Raw genomic sequence first — 11,866 nt, 5'->3', positions numbered from 1 at the left:
ATTTGCAAACACGCCGTATCGTAAAGAACGATATTTTATTTTCAGGACTGTTATATGCTAATACCTGTATATAGATTAAAAAGCATTGTAACATTTAATAGACTTAAATAAAAGCATGCTCATTTCGCACGATGTTTACCAATAAATTTAAGTAAATATTTTTAGTATAAGCATAAAACAAATCCAAATTACAATTTAGTTTTTTGTTTTAATTTTGCAATGTAAACAATCTGGAAGTGATAACTGAATTTTACCATTTTTAAGTTTTTCGATTCTAACCTGTATTTAATTTCAGTCTATTTGATTTAAGCTTTTTTGTGAGTACTAGAAAAAATAATATATAATAAAATATTATTAAAAATATATTAAAAAAATACGCTTTCTACATCAAAATGTATAATAAAGATGTATAAAAAACCTATTTTATAACCAAACCGAAGTAACTTTTTTATTTATTGTACATCCTTAGAGGCCTATTCCAGATCTACTCTCCTTTCTCCCCGATTTCGGTACAAGAAGAAGATTGTGTTGTATCTGATACTTTGGGATTGCACTTAGATTGTTTACCTATACGTACCGTCAACATTTTTTGGTTTTCGAGACAAATCCCTCCCAAGTTCGATTTCATTCTCATATTTCCAATGAAAACTTTAAAGGTGGGTATTAAGTTAAAAAAAGGCATAAAATCATAAGCGTAGGAAGGCCTCTGGGGAGGGGGCTTAGACCCCCCAGAAAAATTTTAGCCCCCCCCCCCAGAATTAAACAAGTATATACTCGTACAACGCACAAAGTTCAACTAAAGACTTTCATGCACAATCGAATTACTTGGGTTGTGGTAGAAGTCTGATATTTATGAAATAAAGCTGAGGTTTAACTTATGATTTAGTTGAATAAAAAATAGTAATTGATATTAAAACTATTCTTTCATAAAATAATATCTTACTAATGCTGCAAAAAAAGAAATGAATGCGTCGCCAAAAAAGAAATGAAAATGTTCTTTTTGGGTCTGGAAGTGGTACAAAATTGAACTTGTCATAGAACGAATGTCCACCGTTTCAACAGCCGTTGCAATGAATTTGCATCACTTCTTAAGGTGTGATCCGAATTCAGTATTTTGAATGTGAATTAAAAATTTTGTGATATTTTCCCAAATAAATAATTTTTATACTTTTTTAATGCATTCTAACGCTTGTTTGAAACGATTTCCCTCGAATATTTTCAAATATTATCGATTTTTCTATAATGGATTTAGCATTTTTGTGGCAAAATTTGAATAATTTGTACCATTTTATTTATTCTTGCTCTTTTTTTAAACTATTTGAAAAAAGAAAACAAAAAATTACGCATTAAAATATAACAAAATGAAGTAAAAAACTTTCTGTGTAGTTAAAATAGTTAACTTCTTTGTGAAGACATTCTTGGAAGTGCTTTTAAAGTTGTGCCTTTAGAACAACTCCCAATTTTTTGCTGAGAAAAGTGTGGAACTACCCTACGGGAAATGGATCAACCACAGAACTGGTACAGGACTAGTCCCTGGTGTGTATGGACCAGTCCCAGTTCTGATCAAAACGTATGGAAGGGACCGTCCACTTTAACATGGGTTTGTCATTGACGCAGTAATCTTACATTTTAGGACGCGTCTTGGACTCATCCCAAAGAACACGTCCTGGGACAATTTAGCAGGAGCAACCCATAAACAGGTCCTCAGGAACCAGTCTCGGACAAACTCTTAGAAATCTCTTTCAATTTGGGCTCCTAATCGAACCCGAAATGAAAAAAAAACTTTTGAAATATGTCGAACAAAAGGCTATTCTGATAATTTGGTGAACAATTTTCGACTTTCCAAATAGAATAAAGTGATCGTTTTTCAAATATTTTTCCAGGCACGCTGTCTCCATCGAAAATAAACAAACTGGCTGATGGATGCTGCAATATGTAACTTGCTACTTAAAACTCAACATCATTCATTTATTAATGCAAAAAATTATGTTAAATGTGATGAGATAAACCAAAAATGATATATTTATAAGAAATTATAAATGTTTAATCAAATCAATAAACATCTACACAATCGTGTTTTACTTGACCACAATGATTCTTCTACAATTACCTTAAAATGCACTTTTTCTGATAGTTTGCAGGGGTTCTTATTGGCGTCCTTCGAAATTGATCTAAATAGGCACCTAATAATTGCACTGATGAGAAACTTTTTCGTAGTAACTTGGCGTGGTACAACTTCTCAATAGTGACGGCGCTTTTCCGACGAGTTTTTGATGTCGTATATGATTGTTTTCGACGTAGTGGGGATTCGCAGAAGCGCCCCAAAAAATATTGGCAGGGTACTGAACTTAAGAAAGATTCCACTAAACAAATTCCGTGAAAAGTTTTCCTTTCTGTGAGAGGAAAAGTAGATTACAGAACAACCCCAACGGGAACAATTCCCCATAAGTCTTTCATGTGAAACCTAGACCATACCCTCGATCTACCTTGTGATAGGATTAATGCTGAAGTAAGACCATAATAGTCGAATGGTACAATTGAACTTCTAAAGAACATCAAACAATATCTCCCTTCGAGAACCCGATAAATTTTGATAATAATCATATTCGGGATCGATTTTTACAAACCGGGAATTCAAAATATACAGTCCTGGAATTTTTTCGGGATACCGAAATTTTCGGAATTTTTTTTTATTGTTTATTTTAATCATACAGTAAATGTATGATAAAAAAGATAAAAGAAGCATTGGCTGTTAAGGACATCAGCTATACAGATGTATAAATTTAACAATAGAGCTGTTTTCTTTTAGCACTGGATGCAACTATTGTATGGTGTTAGCTATCGATAAATTTTTACTCCTTTTTTTGTACTTTTATATATCTTTTGATACAACTGTGTTTATTCATTCTTATCAGATTATTGGAGTCTAGAGTTGAGCTAAGCAGCGTACTATTTTATTTTTAATAACACCAACTATTCCTAATTATATTTAATAAAATATATATGAATATAATCGCGTCCGCGTTTTAATCCTGACAGCAGAGAGAGGCCATTGTTTATGGGAAACCATAAGTAACAAATCAGGAGTGAGATAATTCTACCAAGTGGAATAAAGTTGTGTTAACAACGAGAAGTCATAATGAAGAATCAGAGGAGACGTGAAAGGCAGATTGCTGGATTTGGTGTGGTGTTGTCTGGAGCAGATCGCCAAGAGGGTGATTAGGGATGCCAGATTTTGAAGAGGCAAAAAGAGTACATTCAGCTTATAAAAAGAGCACATACGAAAAAAATAGAGCACACTTTTTCAAATAACAGAAAAACATTTAATTCCAATTTATTGAAATATAATTCATTTAAACATAACAAAAAGGTTCATATCACAAACATAAAATAACCTACATTCATCTCAAGCTAATTTTCTTACGATACTTTTAAGTCATTTTTTGGTGTTTTTGTGAAAAACGTTATTGAAGAAGTTTGTTTACATTTAGAACTGAGTACAAAGTTAAGAAGCAACATCGGCATGCTCTTCTACGACCCTGATATATAAAGTAAAACACTATTTAATTAGAAAATAACGGCTAGGAAAATCTCTTCGTGCGACATTTACGTATTTTCAGTTTACTTTTACCATTTATTGAATCGCGTGGGATTAATATTTGCTGTGATGCATGAAAAGCGCACTTAACTAAAAATAGAGCACTTTTACGTGCTCTTTTGACCTATCTTGTTTTAAGAGCACATTTTGTAAAAAAGAGCACATGTGCTCTTTAAAAGAGTACGTCTGGCATCCCTAAGGGTGATTAAGGATGTCATCATACGGGAGTGATCCAAGAGTGGTTGCCTAGCTTGTCAAAGAGTATATTCTTTGCTGTGTGCAAACACAACAACGCTATAGCGTTGCTGCCAACTTGCTGTGTTGTTGTTGCTGTCACTCACACTATCATAGTCAGAAAAATTTGAATTTTCAACGACTAAATTTTGTATGAGCATGCAAATTAAAAGAATTGACGCCGTCAGAGATAAGAATTGTGCCGAAATACAAGAAACTAACGGAGTTTGCAATTCTGATGAAGAAACTTATTTTTCGGAAGACGAGTTGGATTTGACTATACCCTGCCAACATTTTTTGAATTTGGGGGCGCTCCTGAGAATCCCCACTATGTCGAAAACAGTCGTATACGATATCCAAAACTCCTCGGAAAAGCGCCGTCACTATTGAGAAGTTGTACCACGCCAAGTTACCACAAAAAGTATCGCATGAGTGTAATTATTAGGTGCCCTTCTGGATACATTAGAAGGACGCCAATAAGAGCCCCTTCAAACAATCATACAAAGTGCATTTTAAGATAGTTGTAAAAGAATCATTGTGGTCAAGTAAAACACGATTGTTTATATGTTTATTCATTTTATTAAACATTTATAAATTCTCATAAATATAACATTTATACGACTATCACATCACATTTAACATAATTTTATGCATTAATAAAATATTGATGTTGAGTTACAAGTTGCAAGTTACATGTTGTAGCGTCTATCAGCCAGTGCTTTTATTCCCAATGGAGGCAGCGTGTCTGGAAAATATTTGAAAAACTATCACTTTATTCCATTTAGAAAGTCAAAAATTGTTCACCAATATACTTTTCACAATTTTAAGCGAAATAACTATGTTTTCAGCACTTCATTATCATTTTTATTTAAATAAATTATAAGAAGCTAGTTGTGCATGGTGTTTCACAAAATATAAAGTGGCTCTTGTAACAATTGTGATGGCAAAATACTTTCATGCCAATAGTGATGGCAAAATACTAACACAGTTGGCGATTTTTACAGTGTCACTTACGAGTTTGTGGTAGCGATGAGGATGAAATGGAACTTGAAATGCTGGCAGGGTAGTACCATCTTACACTGAGAGTCATTGAGCTTAACATGGAATCGGGCAGCACTCAGTGATAAGAGAGAAGTTCACCAATGTGGTATCACAATGGACTGAATAGTCTAAGTGAGCCTGATACATCGGGCTGCCACCTAACCTAACCTACACTGAGAGTGAAATACGAGAAATAATTCGAGTTAAAATGGCAACTAATGATAGGTTAAGTTAGGTTAAAGTGGCAGCCCGATTAAGATTCAGGCTCACTTAGACTATTCAGTCCATTGTGATACCACATTAACTAAAAGTACCTATTACATATGGACACTTCTAGTTTTAACCGCTGAACCTTCTCGATTATTTTTCTTCGCTGAACCAACCAGATTGTTCCAAAAACATTAGCAGACTGCTTAAGTTAACGTTTTCCACATCCGCCAGTAATCTGAAGCTATATGCTCCTAAAAGTTGCTTGCGCTTTACACAAAATGCAGGACACTCACACAAGAGGTGTTTAATTGATTCTTTTTCCTCCACATCATGACAGCTCATACAATAGTCATTATACTTCGCGCCAATAGTTTTTGCAAAATCGCCTATCAGGCAGCGACCCGTTATAGCAGATATCAGGAGTGATATCTGACGTCTCGAGAACATTAGCCTATCTAGTGAGCGGTTTAAGTTTAAATGGGGCCATATTTGCTTGGTGTCGTTACAACCCTTGCAATTCTCCCATCGAACATTTGGCATCATAACAGCCTTCTCACGCAGTATGAGCTTGCAGGTAGCTAGGGGCATACCAACAAATTCTAGTTCCCCTGCCTTGCCAACTCATCCGCTTCGCAGTTCCCCGGTATGTTCCATATTAGGTGAATATTGTACTGCTCACACCCAGAAAACAAATTCGTTGACTCAACCGAATTATTTGCCAAGCGAAAGCAAGTGGTTCCATCAACTATCAATGATATCTGTCAGCACAACTAACATTTGGCAATTGTAACTGCATGGTAGTATGTTGGATCAACTTTGCATTGGTTGTCGCAATCTCAAATTAATTGTTTTGTTTGTTGGTGCAACCGCCCTCGATTTTCTTTATTATTATCCTAACCAAATTCCAATACGAAAATAAATACAAAAGGTGCTAACAACAAAGGCTTTTGATCTACATATATGTGAGATCAATTTACATTACAATTTACAATTTTTTATAGGTAATGTTTCTATACCAATGACCAATGATGGTTATTAGGTTGCAATTATGTGTTCAAACTACAGAACCTAATTCAATATATAAATGTCAGAAATTTCTTCCTTAAAGGCCGGTACTCTGTTCGGTTTTCGCGTTGAAACTCCATACAAAACAAAAAAAGGCCGGTACTATGTTCATTCTTGCGAAAAATTTTTATGGAAACCATTATTTCGCACATAGAAAGCGGCGTTTTTTTAGGTAGCTTGGAGCGCTATTTTACAGGGAGCGATATTGGATTAAGTTGGTGGTTGTTGCTTGTTTTTACAAAATAACATTTTATTTTTCCTTGGGCAATTGATCTGCTATTCCTTTGGTCCTTTGTATAGTTTCGGAACAAAAATATGGTCCGTGTTTGATTTATAAACCCGCACAAATAGTTTTTAATAAATAAATTATTTCTTAATTCACATTGCAAATGGCGCCGTGCTATAAACGTCAGTTTTTCAACACGAAAAAACAAAGTATCACAAATGGAAAAAATTTCGCAAATTTTTCGCATTTTTTGGTTTTGTATGGAGTTTCAACGCGAAAACCGAACAGAGTACCGGTCTAAATGCGAAAAATTTGCGAAATTTTTTCCATTTGTGATACTTTGTTTTTTCGTGTTGAAAAACTGACGTTTATAGCACGGCGCCATTTGCAATGTGAATTAAGAAATAATTTATTTATTAAAATCTACACAGAAAAAAGTGAATAATTGAATCAAATACAAAAATTGTGAATTCAATTATTTTTGTATTTGATTTTCAGCTTATAGGCCGGTACTATGTTCATTCTTGCGAAAATTTTTTATGGAAACCATTATTTCGCACATAGAAAGCGGCGTTTTTTAGGTAGCTTGGAGCGCTATTTAACAGGGAGCGATATTGGATTAAGTTGGTGGTTGTTGCTTGTTTTTACAAAATAACATTTTATTTTTCCTTGGGCAATTGATCTGCTATTCCTTTGATCCTTTGTATAGTTTCGGAACAAAAATATGGTCCGTGTTTGATTTATAAACCCGCACAAATAGTTTTTTAAAAAATAAATTATTTCTTAATTCACATTGCAAATGGCGCCGTGCTATAAACGTCAGTTTTTCAACACGAAAAAACAAAGTATCACAAATGGAAAAAATTTCGCAAATTTTTCGCATTTTTTGGTTTTGTATGGAGTTTCAACGCGAAAACCGAACAGAGTACCGGCCTTATGACGAAAATTGTAAATCCAATTACCCAAATTGTAATTTCGTTGTAAAATTATTTTCAAATGATGGGGTATTTGTATTGAGTAGAAACATAATTGGAATTTGGCATGACATTCAAATGAGATAGTAATCAATCTAAATATATTTGTACTTGAATCATATGCTGCTTTTCAATTACGGTCGTAATTGAACTGAGTTAAATGTTTATTAAATTTTTGCGGTAAATCAATTAAAATCGTAATTGTGTTTAATACGATGGTAATCAATTTAGTACTGTAAACCAATTACTTCTGTATTTAGTACAAGTGACAAAGTAATTGGTGTTCCCATTTCATTCAATTACTATGATATTTGATTTATGTATATAGATTATTAATTTTCCATAATTTTTTTATGAATAAATACACTGAGAAATGTTTTTTTTTTTTGGTTTTTATTAAGATTAAATTTTATTTAACAAACATATATAAGTGAAATTAATAATATAAAAGAATACAAATTTATGTAAAATATGGAGAAAACAGCAATATGATTAAATCTATAACACTAAAAATAAAATAAAAAATCTTATAAATGATAATTTGTATAGATATGAAATGCGAATAATTCATATAAACATGTTTAGTGGCAGTTAAAGATTGAAATGGTTTCAGATATTGTATTGGTTAATGAAACAATTTAAGTTAAACAATTATAAGTCAAATGTTAAAATTTCATTTTTTATAACGGAAACTTTGGCGTATTTTTTCTTTTTAGGCATGTCATAAAAAAAGTCTTGAATGAAGTTATAAAAAGTATCTGATTCTTCGGGATATTGTAAATTAAAGACATAAAATATTTTAAATAAAATATCTACAGCATCAAGAATTGTTAAAAACGGATATTCAATTCCATCGAAATATAGAACAATGGACTTGATATTAGTTAGTTCGCCGACAATTAGCAACTTTGGTTGTATACACCGATTTTGGAGCTTTGCTAAGTTTAATTTTGCTGCTATTTCCTCCTTTGTACTTCCTATAAATGCAAAAGATTCTTGCGAGTCCAAAATACTAAATTTCTTCCTTATTTTGGACCCATTTTCATCAGAGGTTACCCTTTGGGAACACTTGATGCAAGGTCCAGAATATTGCAAATTGTTTAGATTCTGAAATCATGAGATTGTTTATTTACATAAGTATCGACTATAAAAAATACAAACCTTGATTTGAAGATGTATCCTCGTCATCGAATTTCTTAAGTAAAGTCGAGTTCGGCAATTTGGTTTTTAAAAATGCGAACAATTTAATTTCCAAAGATGTCCATGTAATTTTAATATCTTTTGCCAAAGGAAATTTTAAACTAAAATCAATATCAATCTGAAAATAAATAAAAAATAAATATAAATTTGTTAATAATCATATTTAAACTTACTAATCGGCCACCGTTTGGTTTTGTATACTCCGGCCAAAGCTTAAGAGCTTCTAATGTAGATTTTGAAGCCATAATTTGCTTAAATCGCATCGGGGAACATTGCCTCCAATAAATATCGAGCTCTTCGGCAGTTATGGAACCAGATCGTAAATATTGAAAAGCGAATGTGCAGTCAGCGTCAATTTCTCCTAATAGGAATATAATTTAAGATATAGGATCATGAAAGCAAGTATTTTCACACAAGTAATTATTTCGTCCGAAAAGAAATTTTAGACCAACGAAGATTTTTTATAGTAGAAGTTGCTTCTGTAAAAGTAAACAACACCTTTTTGCAGCAAAAGAAATATTCGTTGGATATAAGAATTATAATTTTGCGTGCTTAATACTAACTTAATGGGCCAACATTATCATCCGTCCTAATGTTTTCCTTGGACTTTAAAACAATTTTTTGTGCACGTTTCATATTGGAAATTTTGTTATAAATCTTCCCTCTTTTTCCTTGCTGGTAGAATTCCTAGTCAAATTAGTGGGGTTACATCTGATAAAATACAAAATTCAAACAAAGATTTACCTTTTTTTCAGAGGCAAAAAATGTGCAAATTTCATCTTCTAGTGTGGCACATTGTTGAACATTGTATTCAATTCCTTTTTCTTGCAAAACATTTGCTATTGTATTAATAAGAAGGTATCTTTGCTCGTCGTGAAGAATTCTGTGCTCAGCGTAGTATTTAAAAATCATGCTGCCACTTTTTGTATTGTTAAGGATATCATGTACAGTGAATACTTGCTGTTTATTTAAATGCATCGGCTGCGCAACTGTGTCAACGTCTTCATAGTTTTGAGTATAATAAGAGAGGTTTCTATTTTTATTTAATGATGATTTCCATTGTTCTAATTTATGCTCAAAGAGAGCATGCTCCCCTATTGGACGGCCATCAAAAATGCGTTGTATGTGATGTTGTTGTAAAATTTTTAAGATTTCCAAATTAATTTTATTTTCTGAAATAGTAATATTGATAATAAATAATAGAATTGTGTATGGTTTTATAAAATAACAAGTACTTACCATGCAATAAAGAATATAAGTGTGCAAGGTTCCATGAGGACAATAAATTTTTCAAATCGGTGTCCAATAAATCGATATCCATATTATCCATTTTAATAGATGCTTTTGTAAAATTCTTTCAACTTTATAAATGAGCTGCCTTTTTCAGTGTAAACGACATCAACTGGTGGTCCCACTATATCATGAAGGCTTAAAGCAACGTACTCATTAGAAATAACACCATATTCAAAAGCGGCGTAGTGGGCATTGAATTTTGTTGAAACCTTCTTGCATATGAGAAAAATTTGATTGCTATGCGTTTTAACTATGTAAGATATATTAAAGATTGTATAATCTTCCGAAAAAGTGGACACGAAGAGTTGAGTATTAAATGTGTAACCCCATATTGATGCGCTTAGATGTATTGAAAATGATTGTAAAGGTATATGTAAGATATCACTTATAAGCTTTTCGACAACTTTGTTTATTTTTGCGGTTTTTAAAGTTAAGTCCTCATTCACTTCATGACTTAATAAATACTTTGCAAAATGCATTTGTTGCTTATATGAAAAACTTAGTGGTAAATTTTTTCTCGATGTAATAATATGAGCATAAATTTTGAACTGTCTGTGGTTTCCTTCAAATTTGAAACTCCATATGTTTCTGAGTGGTCCCGATTTTTTTATTATAGATGCATAGTGAGTTAGAAAATGGAATTTTGGTGTTAAGGGCTTTTTGAAAAATGTTTGGTATTTGGATATTAAGGGCGTCTGTATGTGATATATTGTCCATTGAATTTAAAGTAATTAAAAACTCGGTGGCCGAAAAATGTAATTCTTCTATTTTCTTACTATAATCGGTTTTATTTTCTCTATTATCACCTTCATCCCTCAATTCTCGCATTTCAATATCTTCACTCGTTTTTTCGTAATATTCCATACGATTAGCGCTTACTGAATGGACATTTTGGCTGGGTATCATATTGGGGAGTACGTTTGTTTTAGTGTAATGTCTTGTTAAATGGCGCGTAAATGTATGTTTCACTTGAAATTGCTGATGACAGTTTTCATAAGTGCAACGAAATTTTAAGTCAGGGGATAACACACAATGCCTTTTTAAATGCACAAAATAGTCTTTAAGGCAATCAAAATTATCCTCACATGCAAAACACTTAATTTCATTCGCCATTTGTACAATTTTTTACTCACCTTCTTCTCTAGAAGCTGGAAACTATTTTGTTAGCTATTTGTTCTTCGTGTACTCAGTTTTTATTTTTGATTGAAAAAATATTTTACAAAGACTAAAAAAATATTTTACAAATCGTTTATATTTGACTTTTTATATGACAAATACATGAAATAAAAATTTCGAGTGCTACGTTTCTAAATGCAAGTAGAAATTATCGAAATTGCTCAAAGTATTTACATCAATTACCTAGCATAATTAAATCAATAACTTTAATACTTGGTTCAATTGAACATAGTAATTGATGTATTGTGAATTCAATTATAAGTACATTTTGAAATTTTATACAGTTTTTCATTCAACTAATTATTTTGGTAATTAACTTAATAAAAATCGTATTTGACTTAATTTTTTTATTCAATTATGCCAATAATTGATTTTTTTATAGCTTCATTTTTTTCTGTGTATTTGTGCGGGTTTATAAATCAAACACGGACCATATTTTTGTTCCGAAACTATACAAAGGATCAAAGGAATAGCAGATCAATTGCCCAAGGAAAAATAAAATGTTATTTTGTAAAAACAAGCCACAACCACCAACTTAATCCAATATCGCTCCCTGTAAAATAGCGCTCCAAGCTACCTAAAAAACGCCGCTTTCTATGTGCGAAATAATGGTTTCCATAAAAATTTTTCGCAAGAATGAACATAGTACCGGCCTTTAAAGGTGGGTATTAAGTTCGAGTTTAGCCGCTAAAACAGTCATTTTTCACGATTACTTTTCTTTAATAATCCATTTTAAAGGTAAGTACTATGTTCGCTTTTCGCGTTGAAATTTTCGTGGTTACTTTATTGAAACAGTTCAATATAAAGCAGACAAATTAACTCAATTGATGCGTAGTTCCTTGTTCCTCT

At 32.2% G+C, this 11,866-nt stretch overlaps 1 protein-coding gene across 1 annotated transcript; it reads right to left on the bottom strand.

Annotated features, from left to right (window-relative positions):
- Positions 1-8,110: 8,110 nt before the first annotated feature.
- Positions 8,111-11,102, bottom strand: LOC142223009 (uncharacterized). The gene is made up of 7 exons (XM_075292943.1): positions 10,975-11,102; positions 9,788-9,976; positions 9,293-9,720; positions 9,112-9,235; positions 8,722-8,909; positions 8,510-8,666; positions 8,111-8,455 (listed from the first exon to the last, which is right to left on the bottom strand). Exons 2-7 carry the CDS (start codon positions 9,876-9,878, stop codon positions 8,394-8,396), a joined length of 1,050 nt encoding a protein of 349 aa, XP_075149058.1. The 5' UTR covers positions 9,879-9,976; positions 10,975-11,102; the 3' UTR covers positions 8,111-8,393.
- Positions 11,103-11,866: the final 764 nt, after the last annotated feature.

Source organism: Haematobia irritans, chromosome 2, assembly GCF_050003625.1.
Source record: "Haematobia irritans isolate KBUSLIRL chromosome 2, ASM5000362v1, whole genome shotgun sequence".
NCBI lineage: Eukaryota > Metazoa > Arthropoda > Insecta > Diptera > Muscidae > Haematobia > Haematobia irritans.
Note: the sequence above shows the minus strand (reverse complement) of the source record. Positions and strands in the feature narration are given on the sequence as shown.